Source organism: Malus domestica, chromosome 15 (assembly GCF_042453785.1).
Source record: "Malus domestica chromosome 15, GDT2T_hap1".
NCBI lineage: Eukaryota > Viridiplantae > Streptophyta > Magnoliopsida > Rosales > Rosaceae > Malus > Malus domestica.
Genome location: NC_091675.1, coordinates 12219654 through 12243025, shown reverse-complemented (window position 1 = coordinate 12243025; position 23372 = coordinate 12219654). Strand labels below are relative to the sequence as shown.

Here is a 23372-nt window from a genome sequence, read left to right as displayed (position 1 = left end):
AGGACTTCGGATGCAAAAGTAACCACTTAGCCGCTTTAAGAACAGAACAGTATAAAGATAGAGGATGAAAATTGAATTGTATCCTCTCTCTTATTGAAACAATGTTAACAATTACACTTTAAGCATTGCCTACCTGCAAGCAGGGGGAACTACGTATGGTATGTGAGCAAATACAATCGAGGACGGACCGACCACAATTGGTTCTGATGCATTTACATACACAGGGTTTAAGCTAGGTATGGTCCCGGATGAATCTACGCGCAAAGCGTTTCCATTGAGCAGCATGGTTTGGCTTTGTATCTTTCCATCCTTCGCTGTTAGATGGTATTCTTCTCTTTCTGTTGAACTTTCGAGACCCTGACGGAGCTTGGCCACATGTGATCTATGAAGCTTGTGTGATTTGTGTTTATGTCGCAGCGTCCATGTAGCGTTGAAGGCAACTCTGGCCTCGATGGCGGTGGTATTGTGCAGGTTGATCAGTAGTACCGTAATCCCTTTCTGTAAGATGAAATCGTAATTAGCTCAGAAAAACAAAGACTGCTGGTTGCTGTCTTTCATAGTAGTGAAATTGTGGTTAAGACTTACAGATTGTTTGGCGCAGTGTGCGTAAGCACGTATCTTTTTCGGTCCAGAGAAGCTTGTTGCTAGTACGTTTCTTCCCATCAACCGATGCCAAAGAAGAGCGCTGGTATGGAGAAAGCCAGCATAAAGCAGCAGGTGTGTTAAAACGTTGTCTGAATTTGGCTTCGAAAGTGATTAAGATCGGTATGTGGTTTACCTGTAGTAGTCGGGATTAGGTTCGAAGGTGGTAGTATTCAGTAAACCATAGTTTCCGCCGATCAATGTCTGTCTGCAGTACGTTTTTGTGTCATAAGTTGCTGACATTCCCAGCTGATCCAAATACCTGTTTGAAGCACCGAAATTATGATTCTTGCTAGAGATTTAAACACAAGAGAACGAAAGAAGATGCTTTAGATGCTGTGGCCAAGTTACCAGAAACTATATACAAATGTATTGGAGACAAGATTACGGCCGCTGTTGTAAGCTCCTCCTGCTTCCCCAACCCACGCAGCTGCCGAAGTTGTAGAACCCTTTAGGATGCCGCGGAGGTTTCTGAATGTGCTAGAAATACCGTCAAGAACAGATGGATCGAGAATCTTTTCAATAAGGTGTTGATCAACCCCTGAGAACACAAAAGCAAAGATTTCTTATATCAGTTAGGAAGTTGCAAATTAAACCGATAAACAGGATGTTTCGCAATGTGTTTGTTCAATCAGTTATACCTGGCCCTAGATTATATATATGATGAGTGACAACGTCTAAGGATGTGGTGGTTTTATCTGTGTAGTCTTTGAACCAATTGGCATCGAAAAATCCTCCCGGAGATAGGATTAGTGGCTTTGGTTCGACGCCCTTGTAGATGTCTTGTACTATCTTTTGCAGAGCAGTTGTATCGGATACATACTGACTTGCCGAGATTGTTGTTCCGATTCCATGTCCACACAATTCATTCCCTGAACAAGCATTAAAACTCCTTCAGTTTCTATACACAAGTACATTAAACTTACGTGATGTTTAAGGACATTTTGGTGCGAAATGCGCTCTTACCGAGCTCCCAACCATGAACTGTGTAGTTGTTTTTGACGTTGTAACGGATGAAAGACTCCGAATTGGTGTAGTCCCAAGCTCCAGTTGCAGTACCGTTCGAATTAATTGTTCTTCCGGTGAGAGCATTTAACCCGAAGATAATCTTAGCCCTGAAGAAATCGTCCATCGGATGATGTCACTTGCTCTTGTTTTAAAAAATCTTAACTTTAATGAAGAAGCACAGGGAAGAGAGATTATAATTGTTACCCGGCTTTCTGAAAAAAAGAGCTTAATTCATCCCATCTCCTCATGGGCAAGCAGCCCTGAGTGAAACCAAACATCTCAGAAGTGCTTTTTCGAAAAGCATTACAGCTTTGCTTGTTGTCTGGTGTAGCATATATCACCTTGTCTTGCAATGTGCCGCCCAGTCTAAGTTTCAATGGTGAGAAAGCTGCACAATTAGCAGAGAATTAAGTAAGTTTTTATGCTCTTAATTATAAATGCCGGATCGAAACCCGAGTTTTTATAATGGAATCAAGAAATTCCTACCCTTTATAGCATTTAACAAGATAGTGTTCTTTAGATCCTGCACAACAATTACCATACAAATATCAGAAAGCATTACAACTGCTAAAAGTATGAACAAGAACACAAAAGAAAGAGAGATTTCGGATATTTTGAATTGTACATTCATAAGAAAAGTTAAATTTGAAGACTTAAGATCAGTTTAATTGTGAAAACCCCGGAAAACAATCTGTTTCAATAAAACAGTATGCCAAAAAGATTTCTGATTTCTGATTATATACAAATCTAAAGAAAAACATATGAATGTGTAGGCGTTTCTGGAGAGAGGAACATTATGTATATGTATATGTGTATGTGTATATATATACCAGATTGAGGAGAGAAGCACGACCCCAGCTGCATGTGCCATAGTCACATTTCTCAGGAGGCCACCAATCAAGAGTTGCACAAATAAAATCGTCGTCAATTTTCCCAATGGCGTCTCTGCCATTGATGCGGACTGTGCCTTCCACACTTCCTCCTCCAAAACCAACCTTTGCATTTACAGAACAAACCAAGAAACCAAAAAAAACCCAGAAAATAAATCCCATTTGCCAGATATCAGAACCCATCTGCAACAAGATCTCTCTCTCTCTCCAAGTTTTTCTCAAGCTCTGTGTGTTTATATATATATGAAGGATGAGGAGGAACCCATGAAAGAAAAAGTTAAAGCTGAGATTTCTGAAAATTTGCCAAAAGTGAAGGTGTTTTGTAACAAGTGGGATGTGGGAGGGGGGAGAGAGAGAGATAAATTAACAGTTCAATTCAAAGCGAGATCTCTCTGCAATTTTGACATAATTGTGTTGCACAGAGAGAGAGAGAGAGAGAGAGAGAGAGAGAGAGAGAGAGAGAGAGGGAGGGAGATTAAAAAAAGCATGCAAATAATACATACAAAAAACTATTGGGAATACACGTGAAGAGAAATCTACTCCACGACATTGGTCACCTTCCTCTCTGACTGTACCCTATACATATGGACCATTGTCGTTATTACTTATTAGTCCTGTATCATGGAAAATACTTGGTCTGAGGTCGTTTTTTTTTACAGATAAATCTTTTCTTTTTTTTTGCATGATTTTAGCACGTATTTTTTCATTCGTGTCAATATGTGATTTGCATGCAAACATAAATATAAAGACGTAATAATCAAGTATGTGCTCAAGGTTACTAATAGTTTTTAAAAATACGACTGCTCCATGGAAGAAAATTACAGTAGTGTATAATTGTATATAAACTTTTCTTTTCTGTGGTGAATTACTTTTATCTATGTAACTTATTTTATGTAGATAGCTCAAATGTTAATCAGTGAGTAGCTTAAGAAAACGCTAATCACTCGTTCAAACTTGCTTTCCTTTCAAACGAGCATAAAGCATGGAATTAAGTTTGTAGTAAGAAAAAATGTGATGTGGTGGGGTTGGAAGTAGCCTGCAAGTTGCTAAGTAGGTCCATGACTTTGCTTTCCAAAATGGAAAGTACAAACCTTTCCCTTTACCAAAAGAAAATCATGATTCATGAGAAATGGTTGATATATGCCGACTATTACTGTTTGACAGCCGGATAATGCTAGAAGATAAAAAATTTAAATCAAATTTACGAATCAAATGTGTTATCAATAAGAAATAAACACGTTAATTAACAGTTAATTAATAATTCAATCATCAATAATCATATCATTAAGTTCTCTCTAACATTACCCTTGACATGCACCCACTTGGCCTGCATTTTTCGATTCGTAACATGCAATTCGCTCGGGGTTAAAAAAAGTAATCATTTATTTCTATTTTTATATTTCTTTTGGAAAAATTAATAGTAATTAGGGTAAAATGATTAGAGTTTTTTATTTACGGAAAAATGATTAGGGTTTTTGAGTAAAAAGCGAAACATGGTTTTATCCACTTTCGTGAAAAGCTAACCTAGTTGACGTAAGTATTGTTTTGCATGTCTGATGTTGATGCATTTATTTCCATAACATTTTTGGTGTATAAATTAATTTGTGTTAAAAATAAAACAATTAAGGTTTTTATTTTACCATAAAGAGAAAAAAGAGGTCGACAAGTGCACTTTTTTATGAAAAGATTCGCGAAAAATTAGAGAAATAGGATTAATTAACCAGGGGGAAGTTTGTATTAAAATACGATTTGTGGTCATTTAATTTCTTATTTCTCGTAAATTTACTTTCAAACCCGAAATGCATGGGTGAAAACGCAATAATCTATCCACTAGGATATTGATAATACATCTGTTTACTTATATATGGGAACTGTTATTAGCACTTCAAAAAATCTCATTCTACACTCTTCATAAGTGTATTTTTCTTTCTAAATATAGAAAGTTTGGAGTGCAAAATGAAATTTTTAGAATGCCAATAACAATTCCTTATATAATAACCTATGATGTATGTATCTGTGTTTTGGACATACTGAAAAATCTCTTAATATCAAGGTGGAAGTTTGTATGTGATTATTTAATTTCTTATTTCTTGTAACTTCACATTCATTGGAGACTCACTCTGCTCTCCTTATGTTTCCCTGCTATTGATGATAGATCATAGAGGATCTAATGGCTGAGTGGAAGCATTGAATTACGAAATTACGGAGTTATAAAAGTTTTCAAAATGATATAAGTATTCGAGAACTATTATTGATACTTAAAAAAGTCATTCGACAATTGTTCGATACAATTACTTTAATGTTTTTATAATACATAAGTGCATGCAGTAGCAGATGTGCATTGGGATTAAAGTGGTCTTAGGACTATTCAGAGTTTGGAAAATATACATGTGAAGGTCTTTCGAGGGTCCTTTGAAGTTTGAATGTTTGGTATGGGTCATTTTGTGCCCACCGAGTGTTTGATGCAATGTCAGTTAGGCATATCTCGACAGCACTATGCAAGGTACGTCAAGAGCACTTGACAAGTTCAAAGATTACTTCGGTATATATCAATATTTGTTAACATATGCTTAACATGGTTCAGCTTATGACTACAAGTCCATCAAGTGTTCGACGAAATGTCTCGATGAATAAACTGAATTTTTTTCGCCCTTCGCGCTTTGTTTCTTTTGAAAAAAAACTTCGATCTTTTTACACTGAAACCCTCCAATATTCAATTCATAAATCCTTCACTGAGTGCATAACAACTTTTTTACAATTTCATTGTTTTGCATGTATAATGTGAAAAAGATCAAGCTCGAATTTTGTGAAACGAAAAATCTTATAGTACAGGAGTAACAATTTTGATCCACGATATTACTATGGTAATCCTTTTATAAAAAGTTTTTTAACAAGTTTACCTTAGCTTTATGTGAACACACAAGACATAAAATTCAATTACTCTATTCTTATGATATAAATCTCAATATATCATGAGTTCCTCATAAAATTTCTAAATCTCCATCCCTCTCATTTGATTATTATTTCCATGCCTTATAGTTTTAATTAAATTTTGTCCAATTTCTTTCGTATGACTTAATGTCATCGTAGTTTAGTTATTTGGTTCTGACTAATAATTTCAATTATTTACTATTCATAGGGTATTTTCTTGGGTGAGCAGGCACAACATCAAAATCGAAGATGTTATGGCCTACCAAGTACCAAGAGTTTGTTAGAGTACTCAATGAAACGTCAATATTCATGTGCATGGCATGGTCCAACTCCAATCACGTATATATGTTTGTTCCTTCATGGTGTGTGAAAGACTCTAGATATACTCTTTCGTAGCTAGCTATCTAGATCCACACTCTCTTTTATCCAACAAGGCAACAACCCATATGGATTATGGATATGGTATCTCCTTCAAATTTTAGGTCAACTAAAATTATTTTTTAAAGTATTATAGTTTAATATGTTGAGGGCGAGCTTTAGTGGAATGAAAATGTTTCTTATTTGTAAACATAAGGTCATAGATTTGAGTGTTGGAAACAATTTCTTTGCAAAGAAAATATTAGACCACGTACGATAGACGTTTCTCTTCCGACTATCACAAAGCGAGAGCCTTGTTGGCTTTGGATCACACTTGTTTATTTTAATATGTTAAAAAGTATATATATTTTTCCTTAATTACTTTGACTTGTCAATGGGACACGGTGAATTTTCACCCAAAACAGAACCACCAAAACCTAATTCATTGGATGTTAGATAAGATATTGCTATCTTTTTGTGGTCTTTCGTGGACTTTGTGACAATATTATTTTTATTCAAAAGCCGAAGCCTTAACTTTTAATTATTTGAAATTTGAATTGTGATCTGCTCACACCCACCACTGCCGTATGGGATTTATTTTTAGATTAAGCAATAGCAGATGGTAGTATATATTTTCCAAACTTTAGCTAATTACGCAAAATTACGATAATTTTTTTTTTTAGATTTTAATGCTACGAGAAACAAACGTCTCGGATTGAATGAAAAACATCTAATGGTTATGATTAATGATTAATCTATCTAATACTATGTGGTATGAAAGTGGTATCCAAATATACAACCAATCATCATTAATTAAGTTATATCTAAATTCTAAAGTCCCTTTCACAACTGCAATACTTTTGAAGGTTTAATTTTCTTTCTTTGAACTCATCAAGAAAAAGAACATCGAAAGTATGACTCATGAAAGGTTCTAGTCACTGCAGGCTAGCTGTAGTCCCACTCAAAATCATTGCTTCAGACAAAATAGGTGTCGGCTCAATCTGATAAATTATCTAAAAGTTAAACATCTGTAAAATAAAAAAAGAAAAATATGTAATCACATAAGTGAACTTATTGGTGTATACATGTTTTACGATGTTCTTATACATATCTTGTTTTTGTTACAATTAAACAAAATTTCTGCTAAGAAGTTGTTCCTATGCGTATAACGTATCCATACAGGTCATTTTAACATGTGATTAGGTTAATCATAATCAACACCCACTTTCTAGTTCTTTATATGTATGTGATACGTCCTAATGTTTGTCGATGCATGCATGTTTTGTTTAAAAATGGGATATATACCTTATCAATGTTATCAAGTAATTCCAAATGCATGCATATATATATAAAGTGCATACAGCTACGTAATTCGAAGATGCTTCCATCGTCTCAATGAAAGAAAAGAAAAAATAAACGATTTAAGTTTAGAAAAAGAGACATGATTTAGTGCCCCGATTAGTGATTACGATTTGATACATATTTTATTCCAAGTCCAAAGAAGAAACAGTTCTCTTTACTTTAGCTAACAAATAAAGTTAGATATATGTATTCTTCATTGCTCATGAGATAAAATTTTAGTTGAGACGGGTATATGTCATTATTTTTTGAGATATCCCGGTTTAGATTTATTATTAAGGAAAGAGGTCGCACTTGGTGCGATGGCAAGTGCCTTCGTCCATGAGCGGTAGGTCTCGGGTTCGAGACTTGGGAGCAGCCTCTCCATAAATGGGGGTAAGGCTAGCCGACATTCACCTCTCCCAGACCCTGCGTAAAGCGGGAGCCTTGTGCACTGGGTACGACCTTTTTTTTTTTAGATTTATTATTAAGGAGGTTTGTTTGGACTCTCACTTTTAGCCCTATTTTCAACAAACAACAAATCAATTAAAAACAACCTCGCTAGGGTGAGAATCTCTTAATGGCGAAAAGCACTTTTCTAGAGAAGAACATGTCATTTACGTTAGGGGTGGGTTCAAAAAACCGAAAACCGAAAAAAACCGACAACCGAACCGAACCGAGGCCGAAAAAAACCGAACCGAAAAAAAACCGAACCGAAACTGTCAAACCGAACCGAACCGAATCTGACCGGTTCGGTTTCGGTTTTTGAGGTTCGAAAACCGAACCGAACCGATATATATATATTTAATTTTTTTTTCAATATTATAAATAGTTTAGGCATACAATCATAACAAAACAGAACTTGTTGCCAAGTTGGTTTAAGCGAAATTTTTCACACTGGTGGCAATGGGTTCGAACCCTCATGCCTTTAGGATTTATGAGATTGTTTTTTAATTTTGTTGAGAAATCAACAAAATCCTTTAACCCTAACTTTTTTATTTTTCATTCCCCTCTTCTCTCTCTTGTTCCCTGCCTCCAGACTCCCTCCATGAACCCTAACCCAATAACCCTCTCGCGCCGCCTGAGCTTCCTGTCTCTCTCGCTCGGTCTTCAATCGCTCTGTCTCTCTCAATCTCTCAGGCAATCCGCGACAGCGCGACCCTTCTCACTCTCAATCTCTCACACCTCGCCCTCTCCATCAGTCTCTCATCTCGCTGTTTCGAGTCTCGATAGCAAAAGGTTAGCCTCCTCTCTCTCTCTCGGTCTTCAACTTTAATCACTCTCTGTCTCTCTCGGTCTTGAATCTCAGGCGACCCACGACGGGGCGACCCATCTCACTCTCAATCTCTCACACCTCGCCCTCGCCGTCAGTCCTTCATCTCGCCGTGAGCTTCTTCTTGCCATTTCGAGTCTCGACTGCAAAAGGTTAGTCTCGCCGTGAGCTTCTTCTTGTTCGTTCGCAGACGGAAGCTCTCTACTCCAAACTCTACGAAAAGTACACAAAAATCAAGGTGTTCTGTGTTCTTTCCCACTTCTTTACAATTTTTTTTGCTCATTCATTTTTTTTTGCTTAATCAGTTAATTGTATGTTAAATTTGCTCAGGGGAGAAATTTGAGGTTAGGGAAATAGAAAGTAATTGTCTTTTTTTGTACTTCTGAATTTTTTTTGCTCATTCATTTTTAATTGCATGCTAAATTTGAGTTGGGAACTTTTGCTTACTTGTTACCCAGTTGGATTTTTTTGAGCTACTTTTGCAGTTTCTTTCTTCGTCTTAATTTGGGAACAATTTGATCATGTTTGACTTATCATTTTGTTTTTGGGGTAATCTGTCAAGCTGGTAATATATGTGGAAGCTCGGCTATTGGAGGAAATCAGCAGCTTTATGGTTTGGCAAGGTGTAGTGACGATAGATAGCCTACTTTTATGTATAATTTGAAAGAGGATGGAGATAAGTATATTTCTCTGGGAATCAGAGCTTCCATGATATGTGATTACCTGTTATCTTTGAATTTCTCTGCCGACTCTTGTATTTCCTTAAGTGAAACTATGGCCCTGCAAATTTGACATGTTGTTGAAGGTTGTAAATCATATGTTGTTCTTTTAGTGGTAAAAATCTTGTTAAACATGTATTTTCATTTAGGTTATGGACTCTTGGACTTGCTAAGTCATGATGGAAAAGACCAAAGATTCATTGGTAACGTGTTCTGAAAAGTAGCATAGGCATTGCAATTCTCTGAGTAGCGTTTTATTATGGATAACGTTTTTGGTGCTGAAGGAAGATTTCCATCAAACCTAGCATCAATAGAGCATATTGTTTCTTGACTACATTATGTATGAGTATTAGAGTTTAAATTGTAAACGGATCTGGACAATATATGAAGTTGGTATTGATTTCTCAGAGAACAAATAGAATTGAACATCCAGGCTTGTTCTTGTTGACATGATTTATATAAGATATACTTATATCACTTTAGAGAAAACTGGTTATATGCATCTGTATTGTCTCAAATTAATTTTAGGCTTCCCTTCAAAGCGTTCTTTTTGTCCATCCATCTGGGTGGTGTTCAATTTTAGATTATCCTTTGAATACTAGACGTCCAGATAATGGCTTTGTGGTCCTTCAAATAAATTACTGATAATGTTCATGCAGTTGATGGTGAAACAGGTATGGTAATTAAACGACTTCATGTTTAGGAATGATAGGCTTGTACTTTGTATTTTAAAGATGTGTGCATTTTTCATATAAATTTTGTTCATTGTGTTAGAATGCTTATATTATAATTGTGTTGGAGATGTTAAAATTTTAGATTTCAATTTTGTTTTCATTTTTCCCAAAAAAAAAAAAAAAAAAAAAAAAAAAAAAAAAAAAAAAACCGAAACCGAAAAAAACCGAAAAAAAAAATGGACCGAACCGAACCGAAATTTCGGTTCGGTTTCGGTTTTGGCAAAAAACCGAACCGTTTTGAACCGAACCCAGCCCTAATTTACGTTTCAGGAAGCACTTCCGTGTGTTTTTCTTAAAAAACTATTTGGAATTTTTCTAAATTCTTTTACTTTTCTCAAATAAAAGCAACAGTCACAAACTTTTTTTTTAATTTTTTTTTTTTCACTTGGGCAACAGTCGCAAACTTTTATCGGTTGGAGTGCTTTTGTATAAAATAACGATCATAAGCGGGCCTTAGCGAGTCAAAGCCCAATGACTCATATCAGGCCCAATCCAAATTAGTGATCCATGAGACCAATAAAGTCATCGCCAAAACGTATAAAAGGCTCAGTGGATATCAGGCGCGATGAAATTTGAGAGAGCAGAAATGCTGAGACGAAAGCCAACCAAGATCGAACTCAAAATCGAAGACAAAGACGAACTCGAAAAAGCTCGCAAGCAGCGCGCCGCCGCCACCTCCATCACCACAACCACCGCCGCCACTACTCTTCTCCACCACGTCGACCGCGCCAAAGACCCCTCCTCCAAAACGCACCGTATCGGCCTTCCTCAGTAATCGAATTTCGAACGCCTCCAAATATCTTTATGTCTCAAATCCCCAAAGCTCTGATGGAATTGGAGGTCAAGCTCCGGCTCCTGGACGCCGCCGCCCACCGCCAAGTCACCACCCTCCTGGCGCCATTCCTCGTCGCCACACACCGCCAGGAGAATCTCTTCTTCGACGGCTCCAAAGTCGAGCTCGCGGCGCGCCGGGCCTTCCTCCGGCTACGATTCTCCGACAGGAGCCCTCTCTGTGCCGTGACGCTCAAGGCGCGGGCAGTGCTGATCCAAGGCGTCAGCCGAGTTGAGGAGGACGAGGAGGAGCTCGACCATTCGATCGTGCGGGCCTGCGCTGCCGAGCCAGAGAAGCTGATGACGGCGGAGTCTAGGGTTCTGAGGAGGGTGAGAGAGGAATTTGGGGTTTTAGGGTTTGTGGGATTGGGAGGGTTCAGGAATGTGAGGGATGTGTATGATTGGAAAGGCTTGAAATTGGAGGTGGATGAGACTAAGTATGATTTTGGTACTTGTTATGAGATTGAGTGTGAGAGTGCTGACCCTGAAGGAGTCAAGGTGGTGCTTGAGGACTTGTTGAAGGAAAATGGGGTTCGGTATTCTTACTCAGAAGTATCAAAGTTTGCAATTTTTCGAGCTGGGAAGCTGCCCGTAACCGAGTGAATGGGGTAAGTTTTGTGATTGAATTGTATTTGGAAATTTCTGTTCTTTCCTGATTGAATGCTTTTTTAAGTTAACTTACAATGTGGGTTTATGAGGAAATCTGATTGCAATAGATTTGAATTTGGTGAATTTGTGGTAGAATCATGTGTGTATGTTTGTTATTGTGATGGCATGGATTTGTAAGTGATTCAAGTTTGTGTGGATATGGCGGAATAAGCAATTTTGTGTCGATTCTATGTCTTTAAAATCCTGATATTGCCTTCTTTTCCTATCAGTTAAGTAAAGATCAAGTGAGTGCACCGTTAGTTTCTCCGCTTTAATTCGGGTATGATCATTTCATTGTTGGAGTCTTTAAGTTTTCTGTTTCTGTCAACGGGCCCTTACATCCTGCACATCTCCGTTGCTGGACTCTTCAGTTTCAGTGAGCCTAGCATTGTTTGTTTCAAAGATCCTTGGACACAATGTCGGTGAGAAGAACCTGTAACCCTCTAATCTCTTTGGAAAATCAACAAATGACCACTGACTGTTCTCGGGTCAAGCTTTCTTTCTGCTGGGTTATACATTTTGGCACGAGCCTTGCCATACATGAAGGTAGTCCAATCATTTATCCTAGAAGTCCATAGCTCAAATGGAGTTTTGTTTACTGATTTACTTGGCACTCGGTTTGATATATAGATGGCCATCTTGAGTGGCTCTTCCCACAAGAACATTGGAAGACTTGTTCTACTCATCATGCACCTAACCATTTCTTTCATTGTCCTATTCTTCTCTCGGCCACCCCATTTTGTTGTAGTGTTCCAGGAGTAGTATATTGAGCTTAAATCCCATTTTTGCCATTGGACCCTTTTGTTGCCCTTTCTCAGTAAACCTGCCATAATACTCTCCACCACGGTCTGACTTCAAGGTTTTAATTGACATTTCTAGTTGTTTTTCCACTTCATGTTTAAAAGTTTTAAAACAACCAAACACTTGACGTTTCTCGGATATAAGGTAAACAAAAGCATACTGTGAAAAATCATCAATAAAAGTCACAAATAGGCATTTTTGCAAATTGTCTGTGTAGGGAAATGGCCAAAACCTCTGAGTGTATGAATTCCAAAAGCTTTTGACAATGTATTTTCCTTATGTTTGTCAATTTCCCTTTCCAACAATCATTACAATCTTGCAGGTCATTAAAATTCAACTTTGTCAATGTGTTTTCTTTTAACAAGAAGTTCTAGTCTCTTTTTGTTAGTGTGTCCAAGCCTCCTATGCCAAAACATGGAGGATTGTTCATTTGTTAATGAACTTTTAAGTGGCAAAACCGACTCCACTGACAGACAATTAGGATTTAACACAACATTATATTTAAACCTCCAAAGATCATTATTTAACAAACAAATACCAAGCAAATGATTGAGATTATTTTTCTTGAAAATTCTTGCACTTTCATCAACAATGATAAAAGTGTAACCGGTCCTTACAAACTAGGAAGTGAAATTGAATTTCTTGTCAAAGAACGATAATTCTAAAACAAATTAAGTTGACAACTTGAGCTTGAGGGTGCCTATTGCCTCAACAGCCACCTTGTTATCAATTCTTGAGGGTTTCACATGAAGGACATTTACAAGAAATGAAGTCTATCATGTTGCACTGAACAACCAATGTCAAACCACTAAGAATTTAGAGGGACCTCCGCAAGATTAATTTCAACAGAAACAAAAGTATTTTCAATTTTATTACGCCTTTTAGTTACCGATTAAGATTTTGAATATATACGATTAAATTAAAAGGTTTACATATTACATAAAACTAGCTGTAAAAGAAAATGTAGCTTCTCAGTTTTACTTCAATAATGATATAAAAGTCACTGCACATGTTAATCTATATAATAGAAAGTGAGAGCCCTAATTTTGGGTCACTCATGCAACAAAAACTTTGGGGTCACGCATTTGACAAAAGATTAGGACAAAATTGCCCCTCAACCAAAAAAATCCAAAAGCAGCCCAATATAATATATCAAATCATGTAGGAGTAATTTGGTAATTTGATCATCATAAAATATAATATAAATATAAGTGGAAAGAGAAAAGAATAAAAAAAATGGAACGGTGAGTGAAAGTTGATGGTACCCACGTGAAGGGGAAAGAAAAATATAATAAAAAATTAGAAAAATCATGAATATTGTGTTCAAAACATCTTAAGAGGCGCGCAGTGCTGGTGATAAATTAATAAAGTTTTTTTTTTTAAATTAGTACCTTACAATAGGTTAGTAATAATGTGATTCAATTAGTTGTTTATTAAATATTATTTTCTTTATAAAAAAAGGTATTTCGCACGCGAATAATAATGTAATTAAATTAATTGTCAAATGATTATTTTTTTTAACAAATGATATTATCTAGGGGTGGGCAAACGGGTACTAGACCCGCGGGGCGAGGCAGGTACATGCAGTTCGGGGCGGGTACGAGGCAGGTCTTAAAATTGAAAAACACAAACGGGGCGGGGGGTCCAAAAGGCCCAAGAAACAGGGCCCCGATCGGACCCGTTTCACCCAAGCCCACTCAATTTTCCGGTCCAAAAGTCCAAGTACAACGTTGGTTTTGTGCAGTACACTAGTACTTGTACTACATTTCACTTACTTTTTTTTTCACTATTTCTTTCTTTATTTCTGTTTTATTTTTTTCACTCATTTCACTTTTTTTTTTTTGTTTTTTGTTTTTCACTTAGACCCTCTTCTTCTCTATCCCAAGAGACCCACGATCCCCAAACTCCATTAAGGACAAGAAGATTGAGGACTCAATCGAGAGACCGCCGTCCAGTGGTTGGGCAACAACTAGTTGTCGGATGCCGATGAGTTCGAAGACAAGATGGAGTTGGAGAGCATTTGCTGTCACAGCCCGTTCCGGGACTTTATATTATTGGGGACGTGAAATGACGGATTTACCCTTAGCGGGTATTAAGGTATGTGTGTGTGACGTTATTTGGATTAACTTTATATAAGTTTTGGATTAAAATTATTGGTTTGTAAAATATTGTGTGGTTAGGGATTAAATGGATGGAAATGGACCACACACACTTCCTTTTCTCCCTCTCTTCTCCGTGCCTTTCTCTCTCTCCTCCCTCACGACTTTCTCACTCTCTCTCACCCATAAACGTACGGACATCACCAAAACCCTCCAAAACTTCGTGGATCGAAGCAAATAAGGGAATTTCAAGCTCACAGTGAGCTTAAGGACATCCTCACGAGCTTCGGGGTACTTCGTTGGTGATATTTGGACGTCGGAGGACCGAGAACGGAGGTTCTCAAAATTTCTGAACTATCGTGCTTCCCCAGGTAAAATTTAGTGAATTTTAGACCTTGAAACTAGTCCATCGTGATTCTACATGTTGAGGGCTTCAAATTGATATAAAATTCAAAGAAATCGGTTGAGAAACGAAGGAGAACAAGCATTTTTAAAACTCGCCGGAATCCGGCCACCGGAAAAACCAGTCCGGCGATTGGCTGAGGAAGATGGTGCGCGTGGGGGCGCGTAGACCCGTGCCACCCACGGCGCGTGGGGGCGCGTGGCAAGCCTAAAAATTTTTCTAAAAATTTCTCGACGTCTGTGACGTCGAGTAGGTCGATGTGGTATATTCATATACCCAAATTGAGCACCGTATGAGAAGTTATTTCGAATTGTTGGTTATGTGTTTAAATTAACGTTTTTATAGTTGTTTCGCATATAGGTGACACCTATCCCGAGGACGAGCGCATCCAGGGACGTCACGGGGGTTACGACCCATCGACTTATCAGTGAGTGGGCAGTTTTGTTTTCGTATTACCTATATACTACTGTTTTCCCAGAAAATGCAATTATATGAAAATATGTTTTTAAATGCCACGCATGCAATTGTTGAGATGTTTGAACTGATAATTGATGCATATATGTGTGAATTGGTGCCGTGGACGCACATGTGAGTATCAGGTGAGTTTTTACATTATTCATATGATTTATTTTATGTGAATTGCATTGGAAACTCATAAATTGCACCTTTGGTATTAGTGCTTATAGTATTCACCACACCGCACGCTCGCCTTGGATCCAAGTAGGTGGATGTCGTACAGACCACTAGAGGTGGTTCCGACATGCCAGTCGTACAGACCATTAGAGGGGTTCCGACTGGTGGGTGACTTTAGATTATGTGCACAGATGATTGATGAGAGAAGCACTAGAGCGTATTATTTCACCATCTTAGTCGTACAGACTACTATAGGTAGTTCCGACTTATGTGCAGTGTAGTGCCGTACAGGTCACAGTTGGTGACTCTGGCAGGGTCGTACAGGTCACAGTTGGTGACTCCGGCTGGATGGGATATTGAGCTATAGAATCAGCCGTACAGGACCACTTTAGGGTCTCCGGTTGATTTATTATTTCACCTGAGTTATATTGATGCATTCATATTATATTTTGGCATGGTATGGTATATTCTTTCTGAGATGTTATGTTGATAGATGGTGAGCTGAGTTTTGATGATATATGTATATATATGTTTATATACTATTTTTCTGGAAAAGTATACAGGTTTTACGGTGAGGGGTTAGAAACGTTTTAAATGAAATGTTTTTGGAAAATCTTTGGTTTTACTGACCCACTCATCTTTGTTTTGCGCCCCTCCAGGTTCTAGTTAGCAGTTGGTGGCTCTCGAGGTCTTTTTCGACATTCTGACAGACGTACTGCATGTAGGACTCACCTGCGGGTGTTGCACTTTTAATTATAGTCCTACTTGACTGCACTTGATACCTACGCTCTGAATTCGTGTGTTTTACTCTATAACTCTTTCTTGTATGCTAGTAGGTTATTCTGCTAGTGGTTGTTTTAAATTCCTTCATATTTCTGTTATATCTTGCTTCCGTGTCGCACTTTTGGCTACGTCATGCTCACGTGACGGCCAGCACGCCTTGATTCTAGGATTGGGGTGTGTCATCTGCAACCCAAGCACAAGGTGAAATTATTTAGGTTTTGTGAACTTGAAATTTTATGTTTTATCTGGGACTTGAAATTATAGATCAATGCCTCTCTTTTTTCCCCCCTATTTGCAGAACCTTTTGGTCGATGAGTAGGAAGAGGAAATTACAAGGGAATTGATTGAAATTGCTTAGATTCAAAAACCCTAAGGTATTCCCTTTCTTTTATTCTTTGAATTCATAGCCGATGAGAAGGCAAATAGGATTTGTGGGTTTGTATGAAAGAGTTATGTGAAAACCCTAATTTGCCTTGAGAGTGCAGATCTTACGGTGGTTGTTTTGATGGAACCGTTGATAATGATGTTGTTCAAAGAAGCGAATCTTCAAATGAGGAGAACGAAGAGGAAGAGGAAAGACCACCAAACTTGAGGTGTGAGTGAAAGATTTGGACCCGTGGGGACCCGTAGGAACTGGCCCGTTTCAAAAGGGCCGGGTTAGGTCCGGATCATATTTTGAAAAATCCAAAACGCCCCCCGCCCCGCCCCGTTGTATTTACGAATGGGTCCGGTCCGATTCCTTCAATTTTGGGCCCGGCCCGGCCCGTGCCCATCCCTAATATTATCTACACTAAGGGGGAAGGGGTGGGCTTAATCTCATAATGAGCTAGCAATAATGTGATTCAATCAATTATTTATTAAATATTATTTTCTCTATTCTTAATGTAAATTCTATAGAAACCAATTTTATTATGTGAATTCAGCTGCTTTAATTGGTTTATGAGGAGTTTCTTCTAGCATGATCTAACATTATTCATTTACTTCAAATATTTGACTTTTCTTTTGTCAATTTATGCATATACATACATCTAAAAAATGTCAGTTATAAAAAAGTCTCTCGCACACGCATAATAATGTGATTCAATTAGTTGTCTAATGATCTTTTTTTTAACAAACGATGTTATCTACACTAAGGGGAGGGAGTGGGCTTACCCTCACAATGGGCCAGTAATAAGTTGTTTATTAAATATTATTTTTTCTAATCTTAATGTAAATTCAATAAAATGTAGATGAAAATTGAAAGATAGCTTTTATTAATATGGATTCAACGGCTTTGAATAGTTAAAAGATCGCTATTATTAAATGTATTTATTATTCATTTTCATCTACATTAATAAATACATTTAAAACATGTAAATCGCGCGTAACATATCGTGATTCAAAAAATGTCTTCTGCACTCGCGTGAGCGCGTGCATGGAGGCTAGTCTTATATATAAGGCCAAAGCCCCAATTTGGGGTCATGGTTTCAACAATAAAAAGGCCAAAATGCCCCTCAGCCAAAAAAATCAAAAGTAAAAAAAAAGAATGCATAAAATAAAACAAGGGTAATTTTGTAATTTTAATAGTGCTTTTTTTAATAATTAAATTTTTGGTGCAGTTTTTTTTTATTTTTAATAATTAGTACCTCACAATAGGTTAGCAACAATGTGATTCAATTTCTCTTTTTTTAAACACGTTCAAAACATCTTAAAAGGCATGTAATTCCAGTTATAAAAAGGTATTTCGCACGTGGATAACGGACTTAGCCTCATAATGGGCTAACAATAATGTGATTCAATCAATTGTTTATTAAATATTATTTTCTCTATTCTTAATGTAAATTCTATAGAAACTAATTTTATTATGTGAATTCAGATGCTTTAATTGGTTTATGAGGGGTTTCTTCTAACATGATCTAAAATGATTCATTTACTTCAAATATTTGACTTTCCTTTTGTCAATTTACGCATATAAATATATTTAAAACGTGTAAATCACGCGTAGCACACGCATGCATGAAGGCTAGTTTACATATAAATAGAGTTTTTTAGAGAGCATTTTCTTGAAAATTCATGGTTTGTTACGAAATAAGAACGTTTAGAACACACACTATATAAACCGTTCACCGCAATAATCCAAACTTCAGCAAGACAAGTCAACTAACAATCTTCATCAATCAAAACTCCCAAAACCCTAAACTGTTCTCTCTCTTCGTTCTTCTTTTTCCCTTATCTTTGTGCATTGAAATGACGAGCTCCCAATTTATACAAACGCCACATCCCCCCTCATGTTAATTGCATGAAACAACTATATAGCTCAAACTCTGGTGACACGCTCTTTATGTTTATTATGATTCTCCTACTGTGTAAGGTGTGTTAAGTTTGTGTGTTCAAATAATTATAACCGGTCGATATCAAGAGTGGAACTACACTATGGCTGCCTTGGGTCTGCACCACAAAGTAATATGACAGTTCAAAAATAAGTCTACTTTTGCTTAACATGCTCAAGTAATGGTAATGCTCACCATCCTATTTATTTTCGTCGAATAAATTTAAATTTCGAGATTTATTTAGTAAATAGATACAAATCTCAAAATTTAAACTCAACCAACGATATTAAGTATAATGGTGAACATTATCATCACTTGAGGATGGTAAGGAAAAATACACCCCTTATATGATACAAACTAAGCCCAGCCTTCATTTTCTTGATTACTTTATATAAACTAGCCTAAGCCTTTTTTTTTATTGGGTAAATTATAATTTGCACTTACAAATTTGGGTGCAATTGCACTCCCAACAATACAAAAACTTGTACTTTAATTATAATTTCATATATATGTTAAATTAATTTTTAATGATGACGCGAAAAATATGAAGCCAACATTTTTGAAAAAAATGAATAACAAAATTGTTTAGAGCATCTCCAAAGAAGATGTCAAAATCCTAAGTGGAATGCTACTGTGCATATTTGACATCAAAAGTTTCTTCAACCAAAGTGTTATTTGCTGACTGGATTTAAAGGCTTAGTGATTTGATGTCAAATTTATTTTTAATTCATTTTAATAGTGAGTCCCTTATTCCACTAACATTTCAACAGATAAAAATTTTGTTTCAACATTTTTTTAATAATTACAATCATTTAAAGCTTTATTTAAATAATAAAATAATATTTGGCAATTCGGTTGGAGAAGTACAAAATTTGACATAAGACTTCAAATTGTCACATCAATCATCAATTATAATTTGATATTTCCTTTGGAGATGGTCTTAGAATGTTTAACTTAAGAATAAATCTATTTAAAACAGAAAATAACTTTGTTATGCAAATTTTTTAAAGAGATGGTGGGCCCCACCCCTTCAACTATCCATCTTCCACTTCAACCTGCTTCCCCTCCGCACCCTGTGGGTGGTTGGGTGTGTGGAGAGTGGGAAGGCGAGTTGTTATTTGTTCACCTAAAGTTTGTTCTTTCTATGTGGCATGATTAATTAATTTTACGGAGCCCATATGAATGTCGCATCATTATACTATACTAACAAAGTTTTTAATGGAATTACATGATAAAGACAACTTTGATGATCAAAACAAAGATAAAGAATTAGACTGATGAGTTTAAAGTATAAAAGGCCAAACTTATCAGTTGTCAAACATAAAAGATCACTTATGATTAAAAAAAAAAAAACTTAGATAGTATAGATATGCTACACGAGAGTAGTTACTAGTTACATTGGCTTGTGTAGACTTACTCTCCGAGACTGCCTCAACGTAAACTTATTTACACATACATGGAGCCACTTCAACAAAAATAGAAACAAAGAGGCAGTGGCTGCCACCGTTGCCTCCTCAGGCGCAAACTACTGTGAGAGACATCTTCTGCCCTCTCGAGCAGTGGCCGGGAAAGCTGCACATGAAATGGAATGTGGTGGGGGTGAGAACTCGAAGAACGATAGTATACTTGGATGCAACTACGGGAACCGCCGTGGTGTTGCATACATTGTAATCATGCCTCTCCACCCATGCCCAGTTTTGTTTACCGTATTCAAACTTAAATACTGCGCAAATAAGGATGTATCATATATATATGCAAACACTAAATGTAGAGGCTCAGTATCCTGATAGGACATGCGTACCTAGGATGTCGTTTACTTTGACTCTATGCTTTGATGCCCATGTTTTATAGTAGTTATCGTAGGGTGGTATGGTCCATCCACGTTGGTCTCCGACTATGTACGTAGCAGCTTTTGCTTCGTGTAGCTGGAGCATCAGTATTAGTACTACCATCATAGTCATCGCACTCATCACATTCGTCATCGTGGTGTTTGGAAGACGGATTTGTGACATGTTTTGAACCATGGAAGATCAGCCTCAAATTATAGCACCGGAGAGGTTGGAGTCCTCACCGGGTAACAGAGAAATGCATTTGCGTGCATGAGTTTTGTGATAGAACTGCCGTGTGTGTCTGCTCATTGCTCACACATTTTCTGTTTCTGTTTTTCCAACATCTAAGGCAAAAAGAAAACAATAAACGAAGTCGGAACAGAATGTCATGCTCTAGGCAGAAGGTAAAGCAACAGTTGGTGGAACGAAAGGCTGGTGATCGCGATGTGTGTCTCTCTCTCTCGTCACGTGAATCACCTTTAATTCCACCATCATCCAGTGCAAGTCATGATGGACCCGCACCCAAGGGAAAAAAAGTGTGGAATAAACAGTTGGTTCCTTTCAAGACGACGATCTCCCGGACAGCTCAAGAACCGGTTGGTTTCATCCAAGACAGCAAACAAAAGAACAATTTTATGAATCCCAACTTAAATAAATTCATAAACGAGGTTTAAAAACATACAACGATTCTCGACACTACATTAAAGAGGTCTACTGATTTTCATAAAGCGAACAATGCATCTCAAAGATGACCAATAACATTAGCAGTTCATTAAGAACAAGGAATGTAAATTCTACTCTGATCAAACCGACGAGCTAAATTCTGCCTCACTACTTCACAACTCCTGACCGAAACGGAAACAACACAATGGCAAAGGATGACAGGCGCCTCCTCTCACTTCCTCCTTTTGGCAGGTGGCTCTGAAATCTCGTCCTCCTCTTCTTCCTCTTCTTCTTCTCCATCCTCATCTTCATCATCATCATCATCACCATCATCGTCGTCGTCATCTTCATCATCCTCTTCATCGCTGCCTCCGTCACCATTGGCTTCAGGGTCATCCTCAGGATCCCCTTCTTTATCTGCCCCCTCGTCACCTGAGAAGTCCTCATCTCCTGCATCATCACCCTCTGGGTCATCCACCTCCTCATCATCTCCATCCTCTTCATCATCCTCTGTATCGCTAGCATCTTTGTTTTCCGCACCAGGTTTTTCCAGTTTCAGAATTTCTTCAAAAGGAAACCTAAGAAGGAAGCAACACTTACCAACTAGATTCTATTATGCCCTAAAAAACCAATGGTGCTGGTATACGATGAACAGAACATCGATTTCCTTACCTTCCAGTGACTGCAGTCAATTCTGGTGACATATTGATATCATTCATCAGCGCCCCAGTCTGAAACAACATTAGCCAGCGTTGGTAAACAGCTTATGACAAATAACATCAGGCTTTTGTTTTACATATTAGAAACGCTATCCTAAGAAGACAGGGTTCAAAATGAATGTCAACTAATATTTTCATTGGTTGACCTAAACAATATACACAATACATATCACTGTTGATAAAAATGGATTCTAAAAAAGGCGTTTGAACATGCATCTCATAACGTTGCAGGCAATGGCCAGCAACGCAAAACAAGTTCTCAAAATATACTTTATATGCAATACCAAATCTAGTCGCAACAAAATAGGAATTCCAACACAAGGCCTACATCACTCAATTATATGAAAAATTTAACAAACTTAAGCCAGATATTCAAAACTAAAACTACCAAATATTCGGTCAATGCAAAATCCAATGCTACAGCCCAACTACAATTACATTCATACATTGTTAGGAAAAGCGGAGAGTGCAAATTTGTTATCTTAGAATGGTAATACCATATACGCAATGTCTGCGCAAATTTCGTTATGGGTTCTATTAAGTCATTTTCGTTACCTATAGTTCTAGGATTATATGCGGGAAAAGCAATTATGAGTATGCACAGCAAAGTTTATGAACTTACAGAAACCAGGGCATTAGAACCTCTATGGCAGACCGCAAACGTCAAGAAATTTGTAACCGTAAGTAACAGTACATCAAAACAATCCAGTTTCCACACGAATTTTTCAATAAGAAACAACAAACGAAACAACTTTTACACAAGGTTACATCTAAAGCAACAATGAAAGAGCGGATTCACAAGAAAACCCACATTCTTCAGCACCTGTTTAAAAGAAGTAGAAGTTTAAGACGACCAATAATTCACAAACAAAGAGTGAAAATTGTTTACAAACTTATGTCGAAATCTAAAACACCGACAAGCAGAAAAAGGTTGTACTCCACATCTACAAACTATCACCTTTAATGTATAAACCAAAGCAAAGAGCTTTCCTCCCCAAACAAACCTAATTCACAAAATTACCAAATTTCATCCCTTAAATTTATCCAAAAAATAATAATTAACTTTTCAAATTTCAAAACCATGGTAAAAGCAAGAAAAAACCCAAACTTCTGAAATATTAGTTCAGTAATAAGCTGCACATTAATGAGATCTCAAGCTGTAAAAAGTTGAAAACACAACAAAAGCATGAAAATTTTAACACTTCAATTCAACCCATGTCATAATTTTCCACACAAACTGAGAGAGAGAGAGAGAGAGAGAGAGAGAGAGAGAGAGAGAGAGAGAGATGTATACCGCAAGGAGCAGCAGAGCAAGGGAGTTGGGAGCAGCAAGGACAGTGTTGACCACCATTGCTTCCAAAAAAGAGCCAAGCCACATGCCCTTTTTCTCAGAGGCGCACAACTCCATCTTCTTCGCTGCAAAAAAAATCTCAAAAATACACTGAAAAAGTAGACAAAAAAATCAGAGCAAAAATTGCACAAACAGAGAGAGAGAGAGAGAGAGAGTGCGTGTGTGTGAGGAGAGAGAGAGAAAGTGTGTGTGGGGAGAGAGGGAGGGAGGGAGGGAGGGACAGTGAATTTGAAGGGTGTTTGCGGCAGAATGTCTGGTCTACTGCCACCATGGTACATATATATATATGCTGACTAATTGCTCATTAGGTATTTTTAGGGTCAATGTGGTAAATTTAGCATTGACTAATTGGCTACTAGGTATGTGGTCGTGGAAGTAGTGAAAAGTGAAAACTATTTTTAAATTCAATTC

At 37.3% G+C, this 23372-nt stretch overlaps 3 protein-coding genes and 1 long non-coding RNA gene across 7 annotated transcripts; 2 read left to right on the top strand and 2 right to left on the bottom strand.

The window, feature by feature from the left end:
* Window positions 1-65: 65 nt before the first annotated feature.
* On the bottom strand, window positions 66-3122 carry LOC103400053 (heparanase-like protein 3). Its single transcript, XM_008338738.4, has 9 exons — window positions 2481-3122; window positions 2137-2173; window positions 1855-2038; window positions 1609-1757; window positions 1284-1514; window positions 994-1183; window positions 779-904; window positions 586-685; window positions 66-498 (listed from the first exon to the last, which is right to left on the bottom strand). Exons 1-9 carry the CDS (start codon window positions 2721-2723, stop codon window positions 130-132), a joined length of 1629 nt encoding a protein of 542 aa, XP_008336960.3. The 5' UTR covers window positions 2724-3122; the 3' UTR covers window positions 66-129.
* Window positions 3123-10434: 7312 nt separating this feature from the next.
* On the top strand, window positions 10435-14696 carry LOC103400052 (triphosphate tunnel metalloenzyme 3-like). 3 transcript variants are annotated; one of them, XR_011576380.1, is made up of 3 exons: window positions 10440-11331; window positions 14036-14269; window positions 14353-14696. XR_011576380.1 is itself a non-coding variant. In XM_008338737.4 (2 exons), the coding sequence occupies exon 1, from the start codon at window positions 10697-10699 to the stop codon at window positions 11324-11326; it is 630 nt and encodes a 209-aa protein (XP_008336959.3). In that variant the 5' UTR covers window positions 10435-10696; the 3' UTR covers window positions 11327-11331; window positions 11602-11874. The 3 variants fall into 3 exon arrangements, 1 of the variants encoding a protein (XP_008336959.3); XR_011576379.1 differs by lacking the exons at window positions 14036-14269; window positions 14353-14696 and adding exons at window positions 11602-11651; window positions 11743-11874; XM_008338737.4 differs by lacking the exons at window positions 14036-14269; window positions 14353-14696 and adding an exon at window positions 11602-11874 and having other exon boundaries at window positions 10435-11331.
* Window positions 14697-16267: 1571 nt separating this feature from the next.
* LOC139192319 (uncharacterized) lies at window positions 16268-17030 on the top strand. Of its 2 annotated transcripts, XR_011576381.1 has the most exons (3): window positions 16268-16291; window positions 16389-16464; window positions 16576-17030. It is a non-coding gene; the product is annotated as an uncharacterized lncRNA (long non-coding RNA). The 2 variants fall into 2 exon arrangements; XR_011576382.1 differs by lacking the exon at window positions 16389-16464 and having other exon boundaries at window positions 16271-16291.
* Window positions 17031-20859: 3829 nt separating this feature from the next.
* LOC103401644 (uncharacterized) lies at window positions 20860-23243 on the bottom strand. The gene is made up of 3 exons (XM_008340358.3): window positions 22905-23243; window positions 21564-21622; window positions 20860-21469 (listed from the first exon to the last, which is right to left on the bottom strand). The coding sequence occupies exons 1-3, from the start codon at window positions 23016-23018 to the stop codon at window positions 21124-21126; spliced, it is 519 nt and encodes a 172-aa protein (XP_008338580.3). The 5' UTR covers window positions 23019-23243; the 3' UTR covers window positions 20860-21123.
* Between the last annotated feature and the right edge of the window lie 129 nt (window positions 23244-23372).

Coding starts and splice junctions, on each gene's coding strand:
- LOC103400053 (XM_008338738.4), bottom strand. CDS start 2,723: ATGGGTTCTGATATCTGGCAAATGGGATTTATTTTCTGGGTTTTTTTT. Junction 2,174..2,480: donor GTGCTTCTCTCCTCAATCTG/GTATATATATAC, acceptor ATTGTTGTGCAG/GATCTAAAGAACACTATCTT. Junction 1,184..1,283: donor TATATATAATCTAGGGCCAG/GTATAACTGATT, acceptor TTGTGTTCTCAG/GGGTTGATCAACACCTTATT.
- LOC103400052 (XM_008338737.4), top strand. CDS start 10,697: ATGTCTCAAATCCCCAAAGCTCTGATGGAATTGGAGGTCAAGCTCCGG.
- LOC103401644 (XM_008340358.3), bottom strand. CDS start 23,018: ATGGAGTTGTGCGCCTCTGAGAAAAAGGGCATGTGGCTTGGCTCTTTT. Junction 21,623..22,904: donor TTGCTCTGCTGCTCCTTGCG/GTATACATCTCT, acceptor ATGTTGTTTCAG/ACTGGGGCGCTGATGAATGA. Junction 21,470..21,563: donor TTGACTGCAGTCACTGGAAG/GTAAGGAAATCG, acceptor CTTCCTTCTTAG/GTTTCCTTTTGAAGAAATTC.